Below are 25,295 nucleotides of genomic sequence, written 5' to 3'. Positions count from 1 at the left end.
CCAAGTTATTATCAGATTTCGCAAGCGTCTAGGGAGAGGGATCTATAGAAAAGGAAAAAGAGGTTTTTTTTTTTTTTTTTTTGGAGAACTGGTTCAATTCAACTGTTATGATTGGACAGTTCCTGTTGGGATTAGGGTCTCTAGAAGACTTGTATGGAATAAACATATTCCTGACTATAGGTGAGATTTATACAAGAATGAAAAAAAAAAATAAACCCAGTATCAAAAATCAGCTATCAGTTCGGAATAGCCGTATAAGTGATCCATTGGCCCTATACCTGCGTGTAAATTCCAGCCTCGGTCCCTATTGGCTTTCGTGACAAGACAGGATCAATCGAAAGGGCAGACACTAGGTCTTCTACTTCCATCGCATATATCTTGACACTTCACGGATATTTATACAACCCGGTTAAAATAAACCCAATCGATCGAGTCAGCTATAGCACATCACGGTATTATACTGGAGAAAAGAACCGAGTACGAATAACCGTCGTATATGCTTGATTTCATATATCTGAAGCATATCATTGGAAGTCCTTACCCAACGATACATGCTTGAGCGGATCATAAGATGGATTTAAAAATCCCATCGGAGACATTACTCCGCCCGCATAGACCAGATCAGACTAGATCAGATCAGATCAGACAGACCACTGGCTGCAGAAAGCAAATAAGGCCCACAGCCCTCGACCTCGATAACAGCACAGATTTTTGCGTACAGAAAACCACATGATCATTCCTGATGCTAATATGTACAAACACAGAGTTTCGTGCTGAAACACTTCTCTTTCAAAAATAACGGGAGACCATAAAAAAAGTGACACAAGTACAGAGGGGGGTCCTTGTTTTCTAGTACTGAGGTCCAGGGAATTGCGCGTATAGCTGCTTCGGTCGCAGATGGACGGGAGTCTGACCTTCTGGGGTTCCGGGGATGGTTTTCTTAAGGCCCTGTATAGTGTTTTGCATGTTAGATGGGTTTTTGATATTGCAGAGAGAGCCGCGCGGACTGTGGTAGGAGAGAGTAGGGGAATTGGGAAACGTACGAGCTTCTCGAACACGCATTGGTTCAATTCCATCTCGGGCTTGCGGCATTCCCACATGTGGTGGTTGTTGTTTTCCAGACACTCCCAGTGCGCGGTGAACTGCTTCAGGCAGTGTGTGTTGATGTCCTTGATCCTGCAGACAAACCGAAACCGGGTCAGTCATCCATGCATCCGTGATTCCCTTCTATATAACCCATTCTTCCCATTGGTGATACATACACGCTCGCGGCGCAACGTGTGACCTTCCGACCCTCCTTCAGGCACTCCAGCTCGCCCCGTCCGTTCGCCTCCGCCTTGCACTTCATGTAGTCATCATTGTAGGCCTTGCACTTATCGCCGATAAAGAACGACGCGCTCATCAGCGGAGCAGACGTAGCACCGATCTCCTGGACCTTGGGGATGTCATCGGGCATCGGCGTCGGGTCGATGAGGAGGGTTTGATTGAACCTGTCATGTTACGATTCATCAGCAATTGAGCGCGCAGAAAAGCCACGACGGAGAAGGGCAATTCCATACTGGGGCTGTCTTCGAGACATCTTGGCGGTATTTGAGGCGCTGGAGAAACTGCCTGGTCTGCTTGCAATCGGAGGGCGAGGTGGACAGTCGTTTCGAGGGCCGTTTGGAGCGAGAGGGCAGCTTGCGAGGTTGAAGGTCAGTTCTTTCGAGATTGCTCTGATTGGCTGACGGGGCCTCGCTCAGAGGCCGGGATTGGATGGCTTATGTAAGTAAGGCCGTCCTTGCAATGCGATATGCGCTCTTTTGGACAGGATGGGAGTATGAGATGCTCAGGTTGGAGATTTCTTAATGGGAAGGGATTTAAGTCGATTATTCACTGTATTTCTCTTATTGATGATGTCCCTCAATGCAGATTCATTGCTGGTGTTGGTGCAACTAGAGTAAAATCACGTGACGGGACGTCCACTCGAAAAACAAATCGCCAAATCGAGCTCGGAGCTGCCGCGCTGCTGCTACGATTTCTCGCGAGTCAAAAGAGCTCCCTGTCGCTTTACTGACTCTATCTTATCGGGCCTGGGCATGCGATCTCGAATCGTCACTCTTTTGACCTTTTATCTGCCCTAGCAGCTTGCAATCCTTCAACAAGAAACAATTCCGTTGGGGAGCTATCCCACCCCTCCCTCTTAATACGTCTACCACGTCCCATCATTCCATACAGTTAATTATCAGGGTCTATTTTCGCAATGTCTTTGTTCGGAGGACAGACCCAACAGCCGCAACAGAGCGGCGGCCTGTTCGGTGGGTTTGGCTCAAATACGGCTGGAAACCAGCAGCAGCAGAGTGGAGGAGGTCTTTTCGGCTCTACGCAGAATACTCCACAAACTGGAGGTGGTCTATTTGGCTCGGCGCAAAATCAGCAGAGTGGTGGAGGATTGTTTGGCTCTACACAGAACAAGCCCAGCGGAGGGCTCTTTGGGAACACGCAGAACCAGACCTCTGGTGGTGGTGGCCTGTTTGGCTCGGCTGCGACATCGCAACCGCAACAGAGTGGAGGACTGTTCGGATCGACGACTCAGAACCAGAGTCAACCGCAGACCGGTGGTCTCTTCGGTTCCACGACCCAGCAGAAACCCCAAGGCAGTCTGTTTGGTGGCTTTGGACAGCAGCAGCAACAGCAGCCTCAGCAGCAGACCGGTGGATTGTTCGGTGGGTTGGGATCAAACACGCAGCAGCAACAACAGCCTCAGCAGCAGTCGTCATTGTTTGGTGGCTCTTTGATCGCTGGGCAGCAGCAACAACAACAACCACAGCAGCAGCCCCAGCTCGGCCAGAGCACTCAACAGCAGAACTTGGGATCTAGCTTGTGGTCTCCGGGTCGTGCGACTACCGGAGGTGAGTTTGGAGTTATCAGCGTTGAGGCATCAAGTTGTTAATATAGCAAATAGTTCATCGAACGGTGCCTATGCAGATGATGATCGTCAAAGACAAATGGGAACCCGTCAACCGGACGTCTCCTTTCCGGACATATCTCTACAACAACGTCGGTGAAGATTCCGCACCGTTCTTCCAGCCAGGACCCGATGATGATGAGTCGAAATGGGAAGAAGCGCTACGCCAGCGTCCCAACGCGGGCTATGTTCCAGTTCTGGTGAAAGGATTCTGGGAGATTGGCAAGCGGGCGCAGAGGCAGAAAGACTTCCTGACTATCATGCAGACTCGACTGCACGAAATCAACAACTGCCTCACCGACTTGCTTTCGAGGCATGACTTGAAGATCTCAGTCAAGATTGCGGACTGCCGTCGAAAACACATCGTGTTGAGCCAGCGATGCCTCTCCCTGGCGGCCAAGACGCAGGTGCTGCGAAACCGTGGTTATGCCATGGATGACGCAGAGGAGGAGCTGAAGAAGAAGCTGACGCAACTGGAACGTGCTGTCTTTGACCCCTCGCTCAACGGACGCGCCGAGGAGATCTGGGCGAGAATGCTCGCCATCCGCGAGCGTTCAAAGCTGCTACAGTTGGAAATTGAAAAGGCTGGACCAGCTGCAGCCGAGGAAGCAGATGACGGACTGGATGAGTCTGTAGTGAAGACTGCCAAGAAGGTGCGCTCCCTTATAATTCCATTGAACATTTTTACAGCGTAAACTAATATTATGTTCCAGATTCTCGAGGACTACGCATCTCAAATCCAGCACCTGCACAAGGAGTTAGAGGCGGTGAAGAAAGACTTTGAAGAGGTCCAAAACTCGAATGGTAACTGAACCCATGCAGGAGTAAAGTTCTTCGGTTTAAGCTACCTTTGGTGATAATGGCGGAACGCATTTCTTTTCGTTTTCAGCTCTTTAAATTATTTTCTCATGCATGATTCGAGATTCGAGCAACATCTGGCCTTGGTCCAAGATAGCTACGTCTGATGTTCTTTCGGGAGACGGCGTTATACGGGAAGACGGGTCCTTTTTTACATGACAAGCTGTTTTTGTTTGGAATCTGTTTTTGTGGTAGCATAAAAAGCAGCCTGGTCGTCACTGGTCTCGTCTTGGTCTTGTTTCTTTTCTTTTTCAAAGTTTTTCTTCTTATCTCCGTTTTCTACCTTTTCCCTAATATCAAGGATCAAGAATGTACAATACCAATACATCTATGTATGTCGAGTTCTTTGTCGACACGACATATCTAAGAAAGAACAAAAATAAAACAGACAAGACAGACAGACAGACGAGACAATATCCAAAGCCACCTCATGATAACGAAAAGAGGAAACTTAATTTGCCATCATCTTTCCAGACTCCATCAATGCATTCGTCCCATGATGAATGACGTAGGGAAGGTGAAGTGAGGTGAGGTGAGAGTTATGCCATGTCCATGTCCATATCCCATATCGCATACATAACCGATCAGATTCCGAAAACCAGCATTATGCGTAACGAAAGGAGAAGGACAAATTCGGCATAGACTAAATTTACAAGAACTTCTTGACGAAGTCGACGGCGAAGGGAGCTATAGTTTTTTTTGAAACGAATTCGTTAGTTCTCGCTTTCCCGGGAATGAAAAAAAGAAAGAAGGGCGTGATCGAAATGCAATGGCATGGAAAGAGCAATGGGACTTACAGAGGTAAAGGAGGATACCGGCGACGATGGCAGAGTTGACGGTCTGTTGGGCTTCGAACTCTCCGGCCTGTGAAGTGTAGATGTATTAGAATTGGGGATTTTTGTAATTATCTTTGCGTTATTGTTTGAGTTTTGTGGTTGATGCAGCAGCGGATGGAAGGATGGAGTTGGGGTGCTGAGAGGGTTACATACGCGGATCTCCTCCTTAGAGAGCTGTGGTTCCTGGCCTGTTATGATTTATTTGAGTCAGTGATATTGGTTTGAAAGAGTGATGTTTCGGTAAAAGAGCAAGGGTCATGATTTAAAGCTTTATGTAGTATTACTGGAAGGATGGTGATTGGGAATGTGTAAGAAGGTTGAGCGTACCTGGCATAAACATTTTGACGGCTTTATGTGATTCTTGTAATGAAGAAGTAAGGTATGGTTATAACAAGAGTCGTGCGAGTCCAGTACTATGTAGCGTTGTTGAATGGGATATGTATTAATATATTCTCGAGAGCTAAGTTATCGCTGCCCGGACTTTCTCGAAAGCTTTCACCAGCCGGACGCACAGGCCAACTGCGTCTTTGGGGCCCGAATTTATTTGAGCCGCAACGTCGTCCCCTTTCAAACCAGCCACCCCGCGAGAAGTCGTGCAACGGAGCTTGACTTCTCTATTCATCATCTTCTCATATTTTGTGGGCTGATCAGCAGTCAGCATCAACGGTTTTACGGTGTTCGCATATACTAGTCAAGGCTTGGTGATTTCTGGTCACTTTAGCATTGCGCGAAAGTCTCGGGAAGCGCGCCTCGGAGAGCCAAGGAATAACGTCTTTTTATTCACATCAGCAACAATCTCGAGTCGCGTCTTGTCTATTTCGATTTTGTATCTCCCCCATTTAGAGAAGTGGTCAGAGATATAAAGCTGTGATAATGTCTGCTACACCGGAAGATCGTCCCGGCTCGCCGGTCGCTGAGGAGAATAACCACCACGAAGAGAACGGTCATGAAGAGAACGGTCATGAAGAGAACGGTCATGAAGAGAACGGCCATGAAGATGCGGAAGCGACAAATATTGAGAATGAAGAGCAGGAGAATGATAACGCTGCTGCCGATCTGTTGTCCGATGACGAGTCGGTGTTGTCGGAAGTCGATGAAGCGCAGTTCGAAGACTTCGATCCCGACAATGTCGCTATCGAAGAGCGTCCTGCTCTGGCGATTGATGAGGAGAACCTGAAGCTCATCGGTCGTCACAAGCGCAAGCGAGATGGCGAGGACGGAGAGAGACCCAAGAGAAAGGAGGGTCGGAGAAAGAAGCGACGAGACGACGAGGAGGTCGGCGGAGAGGAAGCGGAGGGAAAGGGTCGCAGGAGAAGGGATGGTGACCGCAGGAGGAGAAAGGAGGCCACTCCAGAAGACGAGGAGCACTTGGATCCCGCTACGAGTGAGTTTCTCTAGTATTACTGGGATTGGGGTCAACGGTTACTGATGGACGCTGAACAGGACGCCGCCGAGCCCTCGACCGTGCTATGGACGAGGCACTGAAGAAGCCAACTAAGAGAAGAGCTCGCAAAGCGGATGGCATTGTAAGTGCTTCCGAAATTGACTTGTGTAGTCGGAGGGTGCTAATAAGTCTCTGCAGGACCTGGAACAGATGGCCGATGCTGAGATCGAGGATGTCCGCAAGCGCATGACACAGGCAGCCCAGCTGGACGCCGTTAACCGCCGGGAAGGTAAGCCTGCGATGCACAAGCTCAGGATGCTCCCGGAAGTGGTGTCGCTCCTGAACCGCAATCAATATGTCAACAGTCTGGTTGACCCCGAGATCAACCTTCTCGAGGCGGTAAAGTTCTTCCTGGAGCCTCTGGACGACGGATCGCTGCCAGCATACAACATTCAGCGCGACCTCATGAACGCGCTGGCGAAGCTGCCTATCAACAAGGAAGCTCTGATCGCCAGTGGTATCGGCAAGGTCATTGTCTTCTACACCAAGAGCAAGAGACCGGAACCGGGCATCAAGCGCCAGGCGGAACGTCTGCTGGCGGAGTGGACTCGCCCGATCCTGCAGCGGAGCGATGACTACTCGAAGCGTGTGTACCAGGAGGCGGACTTTGATCCTACGTATGTTCTTCACTTACTCTTCTTTCTCTCCGTCATTCGTCGAGCATACACTAATGACTACTACAGGAAGCTGGCAATGCGCCCGCAGGTACTAAATGCGCAGGCCACGGCGGCGGAAGCACGTGCACGCGAGCTCCTTCCGCCGCGCTTGGCGAACCGCGCGCGGGTGGACCAGACTCATACGTCGTACACGGTCGTGCCGCGCTCGACCGTTGTGCAGGAGAGCAAGTTTGCCCGTCCGCTGGGTGCGAGCGGAGAGGATCGTTTCCGCCGTATGAAGGCGCGGCAGATTGCGGCTCAGAAGGGATCCCGGAGATAGAGCATGGCTGTCTTGCTCTGTCCGTCTCTTCGCCCTCTATCGACTCTATATCATTCACAAACACTGGGGCCTATGGGATAGAATCCACCTGGCACCTGTCTGCGATGAACTGGGGTTACTTTAATCTTTCTGCGATGTGGACCCGCATGGGTCTCGTTCTGGGGCATTTCCGGTGGCGTCTACGGGTCATGGAGTCTGGTTGTTTCTATTCTCGTCCATGCTTGCATTTGTGTATGAGTATGTTCATCCCGCTGCAGTAACGAGGGAGCTTCATTCTGGCGGTGTTTGCAGATGAGCTGTTCTGTTTCATTTACTTCGAGAAGCATCACGAAATCAGGGAAATCCCATAGAAAAAAAAGCATCTATGACGTAGTTAGTTCTTCTCTAGCGACTTTTCCTGCATGTTTCTGCCCCTGCAAGGTCTCGGAGATATCTTGGATGTTTATTACTCTGAACATACCATATTATTATGGTATTATGGTAATCTCTACTCCAGCCCCTCAGAGGAGAAGGCATTTCCCCTCATGATTACTTTCCCCTCACGACGGGAATCGGGCCAGTCAGGATCGCACGAAAAGCAGACGGAATGGAAGGAGGACGGCTGAGTCAGCCGACGTCATGGGACTGGCCCGAGTTTTCTCCAGGCTCTGCAGGCTATCGGACGTCGCCTTTTGCAATTTCTATTATTTAATTAGTTCTTCTTAAACTAGTTACTTATTTATTTGCTGGCTTATCTAATAATCTCATTATTGACCGCTTCGGCAAGACAAGGAGAAGTAATAATGATAATAATAATAATGCTGCTGCTTTCTCGGGCGGTCGGTACGGCTGAATACGCGGAGGAAACCGCAATGCTCGACGTGGCGTGGGCCGGGAGTAAAAATGACGGTAACGCAGGCGTACCAGACTGCCCTGTCTGCTTCTCCAAATCCCGAGAAAAGACCACTTCCGCCAGTCAACGTCACGGGGCGGCGTTTGACCGCAAGCAGCTTCCCGCTTCCGGCTTCCCCGTACAATAATAGATAATAAATATAATCCTGACCTCACCCCCTCGTCACCGTCAGTGCTGAGTATTTCCTTATGTCCAATTGATCCAGATTGCATATTATTCCTGCTCTCATCTCGAGTGTCGCTATCACAAGAAATCGACAAGCTGTTCGTTTGCTGTGTGGTTGCGCTGAAAAGACAACAGCAGATAGTTAAAAGCAGACACCGTGTGTTGATTATTACTTACGGGGAGGAAACGACCAAACGCCAGTGGATCCACACCCGGTGACGACGTGATTGATATATTATATATCTATCGACCCGACCCGCACCGCCAGAGAAAACTACGATCGCTTGTGCGAATTCAACTTCCCATTCGCAATAGAACTAGCGGACATTTGCAACAACAAACAACTATCAGAGAAGCAACACAACCGCCACCATGAAGATCTTGACCAAGGAAGAAGAAGATGCCCACTACAGGTAAGCAGTGCACCGCGCAGCCCTTTGTCTTGGCGAGACATTCTTCATTTTGGCCAGTCGTAGAACAAATTGGCTGCAGATTCGATTGACAGTGGAAAGCGGGAGTAGCTAACATGATGGGCATTGCAGGGCCGTCCTGAAAGGTGGTACCATCGGAACTATCGCCGGTCTGGTCGGCGGTTGGGCTGGTGTTCTGGCTGCTTCACGACGATACCCCTCCTTCCGTCAGCTCACCATTCCCCTGAGGGCTTTCTTGGTGACCTCATCCGGTACCTTCTGCGGTATCATCGCCGCCGACCATTCCTCGCGCCGCTTCGAGGCCGAGCGTAATGTGAACCAGACCTACCTTGAGAACCGAGAAGAGCGTCTCCGTCGCGAGGAACTGGCCAAAATGAGCTTCTCTGAACGCGCCCTTGCCTGGGCCCACGAGGAGAAGTACAAGATTATCGGTGCCTCTTGGATTCTGAGTATTGTCGGCTCCTTCGCTCTGGTCAACCGGAACCCCTACCTCACCGGCCAGCAGAAGATCGTTCAGGCTCGTGTGTACGCCCAGGGTCTGACGCTTGCCGTCATGTGTGCCACTGCTGCTTTCGAGATTCATGACCAGCGCAAGGGAGAGGGTCTCCTGGATGCCGCCCGCAAGAAGGGCACTGTGCCACCCACTGAGCACCACGAGCGCTACGAAGGTGAAGATCTGTGGAAGGACATGGTCGCCGCTGAGGAGCAGCGTATGAGGCAGCGCAACCAGAAGATTCGCGAGGGCGAAGAGAAGGAGCGTCGCTCTCAGTCGGAGCAGAAGTCGCAGGCCAAGAACGAGAAGAAGGAAGAGAAGGAGGACAAGGAGGAAAAGAAGGAAGAGAAGGAGGAGAAGGAGGAGAAGGAGGACAAGGAGGAGAAGAAGGAGTAAAGGGGGACTTCTGCTGATCCTGAAACTGTCTTCCGGCGACTAGTTGTTCAACAGTGATGGTAGCTCAGTCATCTACAGTGACTATGCTTCCACTCTGCGCTCTGTTAGTGGCAACCCAGCGAGTTTTGAGATCCGACTCATGGGACGCTCTATAGCAGCGACATGGACTTCGCCAACACGGATACCGCGATAGAAGCATCGCTATCGAAGTATCCATCTCTGCCACACACATCATCCTCCGTCTTGCATGATCCTAACGATCGGTGTCATCCGATTCGACTCATCACCTCACCTCAACTCTCTTGTCTTTCTGCTGGTTACGTTGTACATTATTCTAACTTGAAAAGCGACGAGCGGGCTGGTTTGATTTTCTACCTATATTTATCCATTTCCCTGGATACTACGACTCTACTGGGTTGGCTCTTTGTCCAATATTTTGTCATCTGGTAATGCATCAATACGATAGACAAATAAATTCATCGATAGACTGTTTTGAATATCTATCTCGTCTCACAATACTAGATTTGTCCCAAGAGCTGATGATGTCATGACTTTTCACCCGGGGTTCCGGGCCTAGATTCCAGTCCGCCTCATAAAAGCTTATTATTACCTTTGATGATGGTACTACAGCACGTGATATAGTCACTTTCTTTCTATACATCTTTTATTTGAGAATGTATATTGCTTTTCGTCTCTTTAAAGCAATTGCACTTAGCGCTTCTACGTCCAGCTAACTAATAACTCCAATTATTGTGAAACCGCCCAGGGGCCAGTCTAGTTGTACATTACCAAAGTTGTATACTAGGTACTTAGGCAGCCAATACTAACTACCTGCTTATTACAGTTTGTCGGGTAAGACTCTTATTGACCATAGTAGATAGTAACGAATGTGAGAATTGAGTGCGAAGAACTAAATACATCTGTAGAGCGAAAATGAGCGTCCTTATATATCCTTCCGCTAGTATATTGATAACCTCATGTCAATAATGAATTGGAAGAATCGACGACATAAGGCAAATGTTTTCTGGTCGATCGCCACTAAACGAATATTTATGCACTGCTTATGTCTTCCGGTCACAAGCATCTTGCGCAACGGACATGCCAGCCTTTGAACGAGTAAGTTGTTCTGGTCTTACAATCACCGAGCGTGCCGGGTTTGATGGTGAACTTTCGTTCATTTCCTTTGGAGCATCCATGGTGTGGCCATATGCCCATTTCCAAGTAGTCTGTATCGTCGGTATTCTCAAACTGCACACTCGCAAAGGCTGAAGCATAAGTGTGGCAGGTTCCGTCAAAGGATGCCTCGGAGTTAACATTTCCGCAGCCTGGATAGTCGTCTAAGTAAGCCCAGTAATGCAGCGAACCCGACCTAGGCTCATTGTTTCCTCTTCTGGCGATCTTTGACCTGGCACTTGGGGATGAATCCATTCCACTGGTGTGATTCGAAAGACCTGTGCTAGCAGGTCGCGTGCCAACAGCGGCTAGGCCACTTGCACCTTGCTCTTCCAGCCACTCGTGCGTCGTGGAGTTGCTGGAAATCGCACTGTCATGATTCTCATCGGGTTCAATTGTCGACTCCGCAGCCACGTCCATGCGATCAATCACGGCAATGATACAATCAAAGAGCTCTTGGTCTTGACCATGAAAATCGATCTCTCGCCGCTCAGCCGGCACAACCACTGTGGTGCCACCCTCGTCGACGTAGAGATTATACTCAACGCCTGTCCTTTTCACACAATCCAAGAATGTCTGTGACACCTGACTGTCTAGCTGACTGGTTTTGATATACTGTGACATTGCCCACGGTCTGTGATGCCGTCACCAACAGAGGTATACACGACAGTGCTAGCGTAATGATTGCAGGCAGAAACTTCATATTGTATATGCTTGACAAGTGAGAACAATGGATAATATGTATAATGGACCTGAGAGACTTGATGTTGTATACAATAAAGAAAGAAATTGTCTGTAGAGAGACATGAAGTGTGCTGCTTCTGGTCCCCTTAAGTACCACGATCCAGTCGTATTCTTTTTTTAGGTGACCTGGAGGAGCATCACATAGTAGAGGAGGTGGACCAAATCCTTCTACTTCCTAACTTCATGGTATTTTCCTCTAGCGGGTAGCTAAAAGGGGAAATTCGGGGGCGGTTTTATCTCTCCCTTGCAAGCGGCACCATCAGGCTGAGTTGATAACCAGTTGGGTGGCAGATCTCAACGGAGCGCCTGCAAGAATACATGCGGTACCTGCCTGCAACCGAAAACCTGGACTGCAGCTAGAAGTTGCATTCACGGCGCCTTCCCGATGCACTGATCGAATGAGGATCAAAGGCGCGTGTTGGTTGTTGTTAGAGATCCAGGCAGACCAACTAGGAGTTCTCTCCTTTTTGGTCGACTGGCAGAAAGCCATCAGTTAGTTATCAAGGCTGATGACCAGAATCGACAACTACTAGCTTGAGGATCGGCCACCGTGCATGCAGGGCCAGCGCCAAACTGTGGCTGATTGAATCTTTTCAACCGAAAGATATAACAACATCGACGGCGAGGTATGATGTTGGCGAAGGAGTCTCCATATTCCTCACTCAGCTTTCCGCCGTAAGCTGGTGGAATAATAGAAACCTCATTGCCAATGTGAGGCATCGACAAAAAAGATCCACAACGGATTACAACCGATCGATAGGGGCAGCTGGAGGGCGAAAGATTCCATGAGGCCTCGGTATAGATGTGTCGAACAACAGTCGCCGGTCCAGTGTTGGGGGCGATATCCGCTAAGTAGCTATGACTTGTTCTCTTCTGACGCCCCACAGGAAGAAGGTCCTAAATGAGACTCACCAGGATCCTTTCAGTTCGGGCGATCCGGCTCAAAATCCGGAAGACAATAAATGAGACTTGAACCATTCTTCAGTCGGAAGACTCCGTAATAACTAAGACAGTGCAAGGGTTATTCATATGCCGCAGCTTAGCGTTACGTAGGAAGTTTCCTAATTACTTCCAACATATACCGCCTTCGGGTACTTACTTAGTGCTTATATCTGATGTTTGCTAAAACATCGCAGTTGCTTCAGCCGTAACAAGTGAGCTTGATAGAGAACTTAGCGGGGCAGCTTTGACTGCAGGATAAAGATTTAGGGAACAACATGTAGATCAGAACAACAAATCGAGAGATGATGATGATGATGATGATGAGGAGGAAATGGCTTTTGACCTATAGTCTGTTCTGGAATTCTAGGAATCTTTGAATTGCCTTCGTTTGCCATTAAGGACTTACACGAAGTTAAAGGTATATGACAAATGACAACATCTACAGATCCCAGAATCTTATAGTCCCATCTGAATCCGGCACAATAGCAAGTCGTTCTGAAGCAACCATCTCAGCACGCGGAAATTTTTCTATCTTGTCTTGCGCACGCCTTGTGAACTGCTGCTTTAAGTTGGTTTCGAAATCGTACACATTGACTGTCCCTTCACTGATCTGAAAAATGAGCTTCCGCCTGTTCAGAAATCTGACTCCGCGAACAACTGCGAGGAATCCCATCATAGGATCTTCAAACGCTAGGCTCCATCGCATCTGCTCCTGTCCCGTGTATGGATCCCAGATGGCAAGGGTGCCTTTGTCGGCTCCGCACGCAATCGCAGCACCATCGATACTCCATGCTATGGACCTTGCCATACGATGAAAGTCAAAGCTAGAGACTGCCCGCTCAGTGCTTATCTCGTAGATGTGCACTTGGCACTTTGGATTTCCCTGGCTGATGGCAAGGTATTCTCCGTCGGGGGAAAAGGCACCGCACCAAAGTTGGCCCCCAAACGGGCCCAGCATGTGAAGACAGGCTCCTGAGATGATGTCCCAGATCCGAGCGGTGCCGTCCCACGCAATCGATGCAGCTCGCAGGTTGTCAGGGGAGATGCCAGTCCATTGTATAGAGTCCGTGTGACCAAGCAGACGGTGTTGCATGGACCTGCTCTCTATACTCCAAATGTTAACACAAGGGAGCAAGCTCGCTTCACGAGGCTCTCCACCTTCATCTTCATCATTCTGGGTCGTCTGGTTCTGGCTAAGAAAGATCATGGTTTTTCCATCTGGACTGAACGCGGGGCTGCCGTAATCGCCTAGTTCACCCTTGAAACGAAGATTGCCGGCGGTGTTCTCGCTCGCCTCCATCCTCGAGGACAAGAGTTTCCCGTGCTTGTCTAGTTCCCATAGGATGACCTCGGGGCTTTCTTCTCCAGATAAATCGTGGCTATCTGATACCAAGAGATAACAACCGTCAACGTAGTTTGCAGAGTCATACATCACGCTGCTGAATTGGACTGTCTTGACCATCTCACTGTGTCCTTTCAAAACTTGCAGGCGCTCTTGTGTAGCCACTTGATAGACATGAATGTCTTCTCCGACTCCGATCGCAAGTAGCAGATCATCAGGACTAAGGGCGGGAGTACACTCAATTTTCTGCCGGAGCTGAATCGTAGCCTTCTCTTGGCCCCATTGCTTGGGATGACCAGGAGCCCAGGATGCAGGAACTCCGGCTGGTGAAGTGAAATCGTGCTCGAGTGCGTAGGTATACCGTTCGAGGAACTTCTTTTGGTTCATCATCTTTGCCTCCTGCCTGTGCTGTATAGGTATCCTTGGGATAGCGTATTCCTGGATGAGAGAGCCCGTGAGAGATATTCTCGCTGTTGTCAAAAGTAAACAAGACTTTGCTCTTGAACTGAACTGCGTTCCTGATCAGCTTCAGCCGCAATTTATACGCGTAGTCATGCCTCCGACCACCGACACGCCTCAACATTGATCCGAAGCGTTCGTTTCCCTCACGCCCAATTAACAGGTCCGGCCTTCCACCCCTCAATACTCTCGTACTTTCTTCTTGAGGTTGTTAACAGACTCGAAACGTATTTAGCAGGAGATTACCCGTGCTAGACAGGAGAGCTAATGAAGCATTCTGCCCACCTTATCGCAGGTAAGAAGGGATATTGACCCCGCATCTATGACAATACACCCCCATCTTACTCTATCCTAGAGGATGTGGTTTTCAGAACGTAACTATAATTATACGGGTGACTATATTCCCTAAAATACGGACGCTCTATAAAAATAAGAAATATCACTGATCTAGGGACTGGCCAGCAACAGTTAGCTCACGAGTAACTAGGTAAGTAGGCCCTATGACTGGTAAGACTATAAGATCTTCAACCGGCATATCTTCTCGCAAAGACATCGTCCCTCATTAGCTTGCTGTTCTGCGCGCCAGTGGTTTTCTAGCAGACTATCTAGACCTTGAGCCAGGGCAGACAAATGAAAAGAGGTTAGAACAGCTACTATGAGTCATTATGACTCAAAACAAGTTTGTGTGAAGGTGACCGCTCCCTGTAGGCACTCAGATCCCAACTACTCTATATGACATATTGTACAAAGTCACTACTATGGCGAAAATGGTGTCAGCATCCCTAAATATTTATTCTGGTCAAGGAATTTAGTATATACACAAGATCCACCTAATATTTCGTACCAGTGCTTCTTATGAGGGCCGTGATAAAGGATAATAGTTACCAGGTTACAGAGATTGCTTGAAACGGGCTAAGTCGTTAAAGTCAAAAGTTTCGTGAACTATATCTTCCAGTATATTGACCGAGGCTGCCTAGAGACCCAGTTCACTAATCCATGGGAGTCCCAGCCCAATGACTGCTCATTACAGATCAAATATTCATCTTGACATCACGATCGTAGTACTATCAGCAGTATCATATTCATCATTCTTTCTTTCCCTTTCTTATATCTCCCCATATTATTAGGACTTTTAAAAAACGAAGACTACCTATGCTTAACTCCGACGGTTCCTCAATTGAATCATGGATAAGATACCTTATTGTCCTCTATTGTGCTTCATTTGTAGCATAAATATTATTCCGGAGAACAATGATAATTCTACTAGCGACGGTTTTCGGAAACATGGATCTCTCGGACTTGAAAATTGCTATGATTTATACGCGGGCTGGTCAAGTCCTATGCGACTAGGTATATGTTCCCTTGCGATATCCTCTTTTCGTATCCTCTTTTGGACCAATGCGAGGAATAATCCTAACAACACCTACACCAGTTCTAAAAGATACAAGCGAATCAGAATCATACCGCCTATCCAATCTTTGCAAAATGAAACCAGATGAGGATTGGGATGATGTGTGTTTCGAATATGAGGAAGTCATCGACGATCAGACCGCAAGAGAAGAGCAGTTAGCTATTCTCGAAATTGATGGCACAAGTCCTTGTGCGAATCGAAAAAGAGCTTGGCCAGCATCTTTTTTCAACAACCGAAAGTTCGCGCATCTCAGCCCACAGGCATACCCCATGCACGATTACTGCTGGAGGCTCCTCAAAATGGCAGTTGGAGAGGACGCTGAGGATAAACTTGGCTCCATTATCCGATGCCTGGAGAACAAATGGAGTAGGGAGACACTAGCAAACTTGAAAGCTCGCAACAAGTGGACTAACGGCTATGCGTACACTTTATGCAATGATGACCAACGAAAGTCGCATTTCGGAGATAATGTGGAGTATCGAATATCGCTGACCGATCCTGAAGCCGTCCCCGAGGCATTGGAGCTCATCTCAGAAGCCCTTCAGTGCAAAGATCAACAGAGAAGGAAACCCACAAACGACGTGAGTGATCATATTAATTACAAGCCTTCATACGATGCCTCTCATTCCATCTTCCGCAATCTCCCAGATGACATCGTATACATGGTTCTGGATTATCTCCCGGTGAGTGACTGCCAGAGTCTCTTCCCAATTATCGGCTTTATTCCACCTCAATCATACTGGTATCGCCGTGTGAAGCGCTGGTCTTTCTTCCTTCCCGAGATTCCCAAGATGAAACTCGATAGAGACGTGGATTGGGGATATCTGGCTCGAAGAATCGAAGCGCTCATGACAGAGTCTCACGGGTTACTAAATAGGCGGCGCATTATCCGCACTATTCTCTCTGTCAAAGAAAAGGTCGTATAATCTTCCTCTTATAACTGGAGTATCCGGGTATTGCAATAGTCTTATGCACGTATGTGACGAGTAGACGCATACGGATCAGTCTCTAGGGGGCTTTTGGTACTTACTATGGCATATCCACCCTGTACAGGTAATAGACCTGATATCTCGTTGCTGTCTAGATCCTCATCTTCACCAAAAACCAATCTCATCTCGCTGCGAGGATTGTGCTTTAAAATGGGAACCGTCTTCATATGTAGTGGCGAAGCTATCATTCAAATATCAGTAGGACTGCGCCAGTTTGGGTTTTCCTTCTCGTAGATCCATACTCACAGCCATAGGAACTTATCCCCAGAAAAGCCAGACTTTCCAGGATTGACTCGGCATAGTGACAGTACTAACTCCGAAGCGGATAACTCTCGTCTAGGAATGATAATTGGCCATGACGAACCATAAGGTTTCTCTATGAGACTTATCTGCGAAAGTAAATAGAAGGCAAGAAGTTGAACAACTTCTCGAGATGATATTGCACTTCTTCGACAGGAAATCTAGACCAGCAGATCTACCTTCTTTGGTACTGCCGGACGAAACGGCTAAACATTCTCTTGATCTCAGCTATATCCCCGTTAAGACAGTCTTTGTATCTTGGATAGGGTGGGAGAGGGGAGTTTGCGGTGACAGTCCAAGTGAAGACACCCCTGCCAGCACACAATAAAGCTTCGATAGACTGAGCTTGGGTTTCTGCCAGCATAGCTTTGCAATAGTCATTTACTTGCTCAACGTGTCTCCAGTTCGGGGCGTCGCTTCTTTGCACCTTCTTGAACTCGCCATAGATGAGTTTCTTTTTTTCGTTAGTTCGCCGTTCATAGCAGTGGACGACCACGTCCACTCTCTTCCGGTCTCGATCCGCGGGTGGTTGCTCCGGAGCACAGTAGATTTGCTTTGATGCCGGGAACTGCGTCGTTAATATTGCCATCCAGAGGCGAGCCGTATCGGCTTCCAAACCACCTGGTTGTACCTCGTTATAGAGGCGGAGAAGACCCCTGTTGGTGACAAGTCCTTTAGTGTTTTGAGACATTTCGAAAAGTGGGAATTTTTTTTTTCAGAGGAAATGTAGTATGTTCTCAAGCAGTGGATTTCACGAAGAAGGGTCTTGAAGAAGAGAAAGAGAACGGAAAACGAGGCGGACGAATTGTTGATAGTATATTATCCTGTTACTCCTTCTACATTTCTGTATATACATCATCTGCTCCTTCCAATCATGGTGGGGAGTTCTCTCTCAAAGATTATCCGTGGCCAGGAGCAGTGCAGCTGCTTCCAGTTTCGAGCTGGGTAGGAAGCTGCATCCTGCATGTAAAACGTAATAACAATGTTAACATGGAAGACTACGAAGAGCACAGGAATATATCGAGAGGACAGAGGGTGGTTGACCTGATAGTAACATGACGTTCGCAGTCGACAACCAAACATCTAGTACTAACGGCTTCCCCTCTGCACTCCATGACGAATCAATGGTTCGGATCTGGAGCAGAAGATATGGTATCTACCAGCACAGAAATATCCTAAATTGCTGAAAGCCCAAGCCTATAAGTCCATCCCATCAATCTATCCCTATATCCCGCTAAATATAGTCTACGTAGCCCTGGTAATGGCCAACCCCAAAGGGCAGTTGTTTCTAGAAGAACAAGCCAAGAAATTTAATGGCCCAGGGAGGACTTCTTGGTCGTCAATGTTGGTCCCTACTTTGGATGCGAACGAAGTAGTCGCTGGCTTCATGCTCGCATTTGATCTGGAATTGATGGCGTCGCTCTGTGGAGAAGACACTCGTGATTGCCCGGTATTAAGTATTTTCTTCTTCTTCTCAATTAGCATCTTCTCAATTAACCTTCGCCTCCTCTCCTCATGAATGGAAAAGATTATTTCCAATTTTTGTCCCAGAGCTAAGTAAGTTCGGGATATTATCTCTTTGAGTTGTCCGAAAGTTTCAATAGCTCTGCGTTGTTACAAACCTAAAAGGTTTCTATAGTCTCATATGTTGTCCTATCATTAATCGTAAAATCGCAGATTAGGAACAGTTCTCTCGGGTTGACCTATATAAGGAAGCCCGTTTCCTGTAAACAGCCATTGATGTATCATTTTGCCGATTTGCTGGCACAATTCGTCCCAGTGTATTTTTTCCTCTTCTTTGAGTTCTTAGCTTTTCCCAATACAAAATGGATAACCATTCATCTCAATCGCCCAGACAATACGCGTGGACTGTTCTTGCAAAAGATCTTGGATAGCCCCATAACATTCATCATTCGGGACCTCGATTCCCATTCTGACGCTGCAGTTTTCGACACTGAAGGTTAACTGAGCACTGGGCATTCATTTGCTTATGTCTGGTACAGATAGTAATCACCGCGCAAGAGCTTTCTGCCAAATAGTATTCCAATTATGGTTTCAGGTACTCAAATCAGGGCATATATCGAAAATATCGTGTGAATACAACAGGATATAATAGGGTACAATGTCGCAAACATCGAGGACAACTGCGGTTTCATCTTTGATGATATGTTCCTGCCGGTCATTGAAACGGTCTTCTGTCCAAAATGACTTCAAAGATGCCCAGAAGGTGACATAGTCTTAGTAATCTGTATTTCCAATAGCGTAATGGAAGAAGACCTTAATATGTTTACCAGCTTCCGTACTTATATAGGTCTCATGGTCTTGTGTTTGGCACTATATATTATTAGTAACTATTAATGCAATATAATAGAGAAGAAAGGCCTAGCATAAAAAATAAGATAAGGTATAAAATTTATCAGTTTTTTAATTACTGACGAGCGTCTCAATATGTGTTTCTATTCGGGTTCAACCGCAATTTATACATAGTAATGCCTGGGGAGCAGAGTCTAACCGAAATTTACGAGTGGAAATGATGTCGTATACGGCCTCCATCGTCGTCATTTTCGACGTCAGTTCGAAGGGTCCTCACATTCTATATGGAATTGTGTGCCATTATTTGCATGATGGGTATTTATTTCATTCGATTCAACATGTACTCGTAAATCAAGGATATACAGACGGCAGAGAAGAAGAAGAGGAAGAAGCAGCTACAATGCCCCGAGAGAAACAAAAGGGAAAGAAAGGGGAACTAAACAACATCCACATCGTCTTCTTGCCTTTCCAAATCATTCGTTAATGCGCCTCATATTATCAAAATACTTCTTCCCTCGGTACAGCATCCTTTTCTTTGCCTTTTGTTTGTTTTTAATTTCTTAGTTCAAACCTTCTCGTCTTGTGATTGGTTACCACGACCAAGGAACTTGGACTCCTCAAGGTTGTTGAGCTGGTCTTCTTGCTTATCGAGACTGTAGTTGGTGATATAGAATAGGGTGCCGCCAACAAAGGCAAGCACAGCCACGAAGCCGTAGTTCCAGATCAGAAGAGGATCGGCGGATAGAGAGACGAGAGCTTGAGCAATGGCAGAGGAGATGGCGTTCATGAATAGAAACAATGATTGGACTGTTATGGGAAGAAATGTCGTCAGTGGGAGACAAGAAAAAAAAGAAGGAAATAAAATAGAGGGAGGAAACGGATGACCACGAACCCAAACTCTTCATGTTTTTGGGAGCCTTGGTGTAGGCATATTCGTATCCGGTGATTGCGGCGAAGATTTCGGAGAATGCAATCAGCACATACGGTATGGCCTGCACCCAAACGTTGATCGGGGCAGTCTCTTTACAGCTACTAGCCTGGCTCCCACACGGGCTCGTCTTGTAGATGTAGTACTGGATGACCGCGGCGGATATCATGGCACTAGTAGCCATCATGTATCCAACGAAAATCTTCTTCAGTGGAGTAAAGGTGAATCCCAGTTTGCGGATACCCGGATAGCCAAAGTGGTCCATGATCGGGATGAAGATGATCAGAGCAAGGGGGTCCAGATTGCTGATAATGTCGTTGGGAGCGCCGTCCAGCTGCATCGTAGCAGCTTGAGACGTCAGATTACCCGTCATTTGGCCGTATGTCAACCCTAACGTTGCGTTAGTCTGTTTCTTGAGCTGTCCGACAAGTGTCTGAGCCGGACTTACAGTATATTGGGTACCAGAGAAAAACGGCACAAGCCTTAAGTGCACGCCGCACCTCGTCAACCCATTGGTCGTCGAATGTCATCCACTGTGGCCTGTCCTCAATCTTGCTAGGCTTGACGCGTTCCCAGAAATCGTCACCACGGACATTCTTGATCCTGTTTCAGAAGTTTAGCCATACTTCGCCATGGTTAACTAACTATCACGTAGCTAATAATTCAAGAGGCAATCATACTCACAGTGTGAACGGATTCCACGACCATTTTCCCTTCAAGGCCAGTGACCAGAGCTTCAGAGCTTTCACAACTACAGATCCGGTGGGAGGAGTCACGTCGTACTTGTTACGACACAAAAATAGGACTAGTGGGCAGAAGCAAAACATAACTGTGGGAAGAAGGAACGAGAGCCAAAATCCAACGTATTTTTCAGCATAGACCATCGCAATAGAGCCGAGCAAAGCACCGACGTTGATCATGAAATAGAAATAGAGAAATATCCGAGTAATTGTCTGCGCTGGATCCACAATGACACGCTCGCCAGTCTTGGGAATTACTTTGACCCATAGTCTCGTCTCTTTGTACTGCTCTGCTATCAAGGGAGCGATGTTTGATCTATAAGCAGAGTTGGTCACAGTTCGGCATGATATTGTATGGGGGGCCGATTTCTTACTTGAAGCCTCCTGCACCGATACCGAAGATAACAAGACCAATAGTGAAGCAGGCGATGGCCCCATTAGGATGGACAATAATATCAGGTACCGCAGAGATGATCAAAAGGATGTGGCCCACCATGGCGAAGCCTATCGATGCCTGGATGGTCTTTAGACGCCCCCAGAACTCGTCCGCAACCCATGCACCGAGAATGGGCGTAAGGTAACACCAGAAAGTGTTAACTGGGGAGGCACAAACCTGTCAGCCCATACTCGAAAATGCTTCGTCAGACATCATTGAGGACTCACACATTGTTAATCCAGTGGAAGCTCGCTGCCCCATGTCTAAAGCGCCAGACTGGCCCTCGAAACCAGCACCAGTTCGTGAACCCGCAGGCAGAGGCTGCTGGATGAAGTTGACGACTGTACGGCATAGTCAGTAAGTGAAATGACTGATTTTATACACGAGGTACATCATACAAACTGCAGTCGTTCCATAGTACGAGAAACGTTCGCAGAGCTCGACAAAGGCGACAGTATAGGCAGTCCACGGGACCCTGTCAGCGACTCGACGCAAGGCTCGTTTCTCCTCCTCAGTGGGAGCCACCCGACCGTCAGTGAAGGCCTCCTGTTCCAGTTCTTGGAAGTTAAGGCTAAATCCTTTCTCAGTAATCGTAGCGGTCTTCTCCGAGGCGGGAGTTTCCATGCCCTGTTGAGAAGGGTAGGCCTTGGCCACCTCCACGATATCAGAATCTTTTACGCGTGCGCTCATCGTGACGATTGATCAGAAAGACACTGTCCGGTCTCTGATGCCAGCCACACGAGGGTAAAATGCGGCAGGAACATGACACTGCCTGCGGGCTGGCGTTGTAGATATACGGCGGAGATATCTAGAGGGGCGTGTGTCCTGAAGCGCCCTGCAGACGATGTTGCGACAGCCAGCACGTAACATCGCAACGCCTCCAATTGCTTAGTTTATCGGGCCAGTGAGTGGACCTCCTTCAACAGGGATGTTCTCTGTCGACAAACATAACTTGCCATATTAGGACCCAAACGCCAATAATCAACGCTAACGGCGTCTCCTGGGACATGATAGGTGTAACGGCTGGGGTTCATAAGTATGCACGACGCCGTTGGGACTATGCGGTGCCCATGTCTTCCGCGACCAGTATACTCGAAAGTGAATTAACAACATCTTTTGACCTACAGGCACGGGGTTTTCTCCGCCATTGTCCAGGTGGATCTCAGTGTTCAAGATTTTCTGGCGTCTAGCACAGCATCAGCTTGTTGTCCTACAACCTGTCTGATAATATCCACCCCTTGGTCGAGGTTGAGAGATTAACTGTCATCGCGACTGAGAATGATTAGGATTGGTGTGTGATACTGCATTGACAGGGGACGATTATAACAACTTTGCTTGTTGGACGTGAATGAACGACCTTCTCTTATCATAAAGAGACGGAAACAAGAAACCGCATGCGAAAACTCGATCATTTCCAAATAGTATAAGATCTTAATTTGGTTATGAGAGTCATCAATTCCTCCGCTGCGGCGCTATCCGGGCGAAGATCTCGCAATATTTGGGCGGGGGTTAGATACACAAGCCAGTACGGAGTACAAGGTACCTATCAACCGAGACTCGGGGTGGCCGAGGTCTCTCTTGATGCACGCGTGGACATGTTTCTTTGGACTCTAAAATTTAGTCTTGGTTTGGCCATTTCTCCTCAACCCGTAGAGAAGCGGCATGAGCAGTTGGACTTGTGAGTGATAAGTTAGAGCTGTACGGCGAGTGCACTGCTCGTGCTCCCTCACTAACAACTTAAAAGAGGCAAGGAGGGACAAACGGTGCGGCGTAGCTACACTACACCAATAGAGTGATATGGCATCAGCATGGACACTGATAACGCAAAGTGCCATCGCCCAATCAGATGATGGATACCGAGATCAGTCGATGTAACCATCCGTCTGATAGATCACAGCCAGCGTCGCTCAGCAAGTTGATATAACGGATACTGTAACTCTCATCTCAGGAACCGTTGATATTGGCGTCCAAATGCGTCAGGCTCAAGTATTGAGATGGCCGTGCATACTAAGTAACTATCCATCCCAGAAGGTCAGCGGTCATTGGTCCCAGGAAAGAAGGGTCAAGAAAGCCCAGCGAGCTCTGCGGATACATAATGTCATATTGGCAAAAGATTAGGCGAACAGTAGCGCCATATTCATCGTCTATTAGTTATTATTACCTGCTGGGGGGTCGCTCGTTCTTCTGCTCAGGCCCTTTGACTACTCAGAGCTTGCGACACATGCTGGCATCACATCCTAAGTAGGTAGGGATCGTCGATCCAGGCTGGTGGTACATAGAAAACGAGAAAGCCGAGAAAGATGCCTGCCGGTGCTTGCGGTCAGAATAAACAGCAACCGTTGACTCCTTAGCTCTCCTGCTGGCTGAATTTTAGCTCACCGTGGCTTGTGTTTGGCTCTCTGGCTGGATACGAGGACACATATCGCGAATCTGGATAAGGGTCACGTGCTATCGAATTGGCCAGTCGTGTTCCAAAATCGGCGATACTATAACTATAATACTATACACACTGGTAAATATACAATTCGGATTACACTTGTTTGTCTTATCGTGGGCTTCCCCTCAATAAGTAGCACCAGGTACCCGTGTATCCAACCACTTCCGTGATATTTGCTGAATGACAATCAGGCCCAGGTACTGCAGAACAATAGCAGTACAGATGCAACTCAACGCAGTTTCAAGTTGAAAGCGATCAAGCCTCCCATTCCGCGTGAAGCTTCGTATCCAGTTCAGTGTAGCCTTCTATAAGCTGCAGACCCCGCTTTCGTTCCTGCTCGATCATCTCCCAAGTCCACTCTTGGGAATCCCAAGCTTCGCCATTCTCCTTCTTTTGTTTGTCCAGCTCTGCGGAGTCGGGACTGTTGTCTTCATTGACAGTCAATACCTCACGGAGCAATGATCCGTCCACACCTTGCGCTGCCGTGATCCCTTCTGTGCTGGCCGGAGTGCCAGTCGCTGAAGTCTCGCCAGAGTCCGCAACTACTGGCTGCTCAGAGGTACCCTCGGGCAACGAAGGTAGGAACCCACTGGCTCGGAGAACCCTTTCCGGAGGCACAGTCAGTCGGCCTTTTTTGACCACATATTTGCTGATGGCAACAGCAAACAGAGTCTTGGGTTGACCCTTGCGCTTCTCAGGGCGCAAGAAGAAGCTTATGATGTATAACCACTTCCTGTCCCAGGCAGCAACCTTGGACTGGATCTCGTAGAGTTCAAAAGGCTTGATCTCTCGTTTGAATGTACAGTACACGGAACCAAGGGCGATGTACATGGATGCCTTCTTTTTGGACGGCCTTCCACCTTTGCTGGCATCGAGGAGCTCGTTATCCAGCTGCTTGCTGACAATGCTCATGCCAGGGCTGTAGAGCCGCGTGACGAGAGCGGTACGCGAGATGTCAAGGTCAGAGAAATAGGTGCTATTGGACTTGTGGATATTGTAGTCCGTTTCTAGGAAAGGCGTCCTCGAGTAGATACTTGTGGGGACGAAGACCGGATGCGTGGGCTTGCCCTTGGAATCAAGAGCACGTTCTGCATTGCCAGGAAGCGTGACTCCTGGGCGGAAACGCAAGTTTCCAATGAGATAGTAGAGCAAGCGAACCTGGGCTAGTTATTAAACACAATTCCATGAATAACGTGTAGAACAAGTATTAAGTAAAATGGGCGACAGTGGATAAAAGGGATGGATAACCGTTCTGAAGTGCTGCTGAACCGAACAAGATAGGTCGACCTACATGCCATGTGAAGGGGAGATTCTTGATATTAACCAAAGCCAAAACTAAAGCCAAGGTCTTCCATGACACCAGAGGGAGCAATGAATCGACAATGTCGCGGACGCTGTCGATCCCGACAGTGGGGAACGACATGGCTGCCATTTCTGATCTGGCCTTAGAGTGACAGAGGCAAATTTATATCAATTGGCTAATGCGGCTTGAAAGCGATGATAAAAAGGGAACGTGTATGCGCAAGAGCCGATTGATCCGTATCGAAGAGCTCCCTAGTCAACCCCTTAGACGCAGATTAGATTCAGATATGAAGCAAGATGACACACCACAGATCACACAATTGAAATAAATAGAGAGAGTGGAGTGTGATTGTTATAATAACAAATAAATAAAATATAACC

General features: G+C 48.0%; 10 protein-coding genes across 10 annotated transcripts; 4 read left to right on the top strand and 6 right to left on the bottom strand.

Annotated features, from left to right (window-relative positions):
* Positions 1-584: 584 nt before the first annotated feature.
* On the bottom strand, positions 585-1,685 carry C8Q69DRAFT_329331 (hypothetical protein). Its single transcript, XM_028627450.1, has 4 exons — positions 1,560-1,685; positions 1,263-1,490; positions 1,044-1,176; positions 585-948 (listed from the first exon to the last, which is right to left on the bottom strand). The coding sequence occupies exons 1-4, from the start codon at positions 1,577-1,579 to the stop codon at positions 850-852; spliced, it is 480 nt and encodes a 159-aa protein (XP_028483269.1). The 5' UTR covers positions 1,580-1,685; the 3' UTR covers positions 585-849.
* A 464-nt stretch (positions 1,686-2,149) lies between these two features.
* On the top strand, positions 2,150-3,937 carry C8Q69DRAFT_329397 (nucleoporin complex subunit 54-domain-containing protein). Its single transcript, XM_028627453.1, has 3 exons — positions 2,150-2,891; positions 2,945-3,600; positions 3,661-3,937. Exons 1-3 carry the CDS (start codon positions 2,243-2,245, stop codon positions 3,757-3,759), a joined length of 1,404 nt encoding a protein of 467 aa, XP_028483268.1. The 5' UTR covers positions 2,150-2,242; the 3' UTR covers positions 3,760-3,937.
* Positions 3,938-4,454: 517 nt separating this feature from the next.
* Positions 4,455-4,981, bottom strand: C8Q69DRAFT_508851 (mitochondrial outer membrane translocase complex, subunit Tom5; the record flags this gene model as incomplete). Its single annotated transcript, XM_028633021.1, has 4 exons — positions 4,455-4,492; positions 4,603-4,669; positions 4,795-4,829; positions 4,969-4,981. 4 exons carry the CDS (start codon positions 4,979-4,981, stop codon positions 4,455-4,457), a joined length of 153 nt encoding a protein of 50 aa, XP_028483267.1.
* Positions 4,982-5,423: 442 nt separating this feature from the next.
* C8Q69DRAFT_329354 (transcription factor iws-1) lies at positions 5,424-7,222 on the top strand. Its single transcript, XM_028627451.1, has 4 exons — positions 5,424-6,025; positions 6,085-6,167; positions 6,224-6,702; positions 6,769-7,222. The coding sequence occupies exons 1-4, from the start codon at positions 5,515-5,517 to the stop codon at positions 7,019-7,021; spliced, it is 1,326 nt and encodes a 441-aa protein (XP_028483266.1). The 5' UTR covers positions 5,424-5,514; the 3' UTR covers positions 7,022-7,222.
* Positions 7,223-8,288: 1,066 nt separating this feature from the next.
* C8Q69DRAFT_329388 (hypothetical protein) lies at positions 8,289-9,479 on the top strand. The gene is made up of 3 exons (XM_028627452.1): positions 8,289-8,491; positions 8,621-9,296; positions 9,327-9,479. The coding sequence occupies exons 1-3, from the start codon at positions 8,451-8,453 to the stop codon at positions 9,396-9,398; spliced, it is 789 nt and encodes a 262-aa protein (XP_028483265.1). The 5' UTR covers positions 8,289-8,450; the 3' UTR covers positions 9,399-9,479.
* A 993-nt stretch (positions 9,480-10,472) lies between these two features.
* On the bottom strand, positions 10,473-11,195 carry C8Q69DRAFT_508848 (hypothetical protein; the record flags this gene model as incomplete). The annotated part of the gene is made up of 1 exon (XM_028633020.1): positions 10,473-11,195. The coding sequence occupies one exon, from the start codon at positions 11,193-11,195 to the stop codon at positions 10,473-10,475; it is 723 nt and encodes a 240-aa protein (XP_028483264.1).
* Positions 11,196-12,450: 1,255 nt separating this feature from the next.
* C8Q69DRAFT_474214 (WD40-repeat-containing domain protein) lies at positions 12,451-14,245 on the bottom strand. Its single transcript, XM_028631114.1, has one exon. It carries the CDS (start codon positions 13,987-13,989, stop codon positions 12,697-12,699), a length of 1,293 nt encoding a protein of 430 aa, XP_028483263.1. The 5' UTR covers positions 13,990-14,245; the 3' UTR covers positions 12,451-12,696.
* Positions 14,246-15,543: 1,298 nt separating this feature from the next.
* On the top strand, positions 15,544-16,546 carry C8Q69DRAFT_529501 (hypothetical protein; the record flags this gene model as incomplete). Its single annotated transcript, XM_028633696.1, has 1 exon — positions 15,544-16,546. One exon carries the CDS (start codon positions 15,544-15,546, stop codon positions 16,393-16,395), a length of 852 nt encoding a protein of 283 aa, XP_028483262.1. The 3' UTR covers positions 16,396-16,546.
* A 3,049-nt stretch (positions 16,547-19,595) lies between these two features.
* On the bottom strand, positions 19,596-22,023 carry C8Q69DRAFT_329247 (putative MFS peptide transporter). Its single transcript, XM_028627449.1, has 7 exons — positions 21,574-22,023; positions 21,403-21,516; positions 21,114-21,336; positions 20,684-21,055; positions 20,448-20,602; positions 19,964-20,389; positions 19,596-19,878 (listed from the first exon to the last, which is right to left on the bottom strand). The coding sequence occupies exons 1-7, from the start codon at positions 21,863-21,865 to the stop codon at positions 19,637-19,639; spliced, it is 1,824 nt and encodes a 607-aa protein (XP_028483261.1). The 5' UTR covers positions 21,866-22,023; the 3' UTR covers positions 19,596-19,636.
* A 1,844-nt stretch (positions 22,024-23,867) lies between these two features.
* On the bottom strand, positions 23,868-25,035 carry C8Q69DRAFT_508843 (hypothetical protein; the record flags this gene model as incomplete). Its single annotated transcript, XM_028633019.1, has 2 exons — positions 23,868-24,770; positions 24,904-25,035. The coding sequence occupies 2 exons, from the start codon at positions 25,033-25,035 to the stop codon at positions 23,868-23,870; spliced, it is 1,035 nt and encodes a 344-aa protein (XP_028483260.1).
* Positions 25,036-25,295: the final 260 nt, after the last annotated feature.

Source organism: Paecilomyces variotii (assembly GCF_004022145.1).
Source record: "Paecilomyces variotii strain CBS 101075 chromosome Unknown C8Q69scaffold_9, whole genome shotgun sequence".
Lineage (NCBI taxonomy): Eukaryota > Fungi > Ascomycota > Eurotiomycetes > Eurotiales > Thermoascaceae > Paecilomyces > Paecilomyces variotii.
Note: the sequence above shows the minus strand (reverse complement) of the source record. Positions and strands in the feature narration are given on the sequence as shown.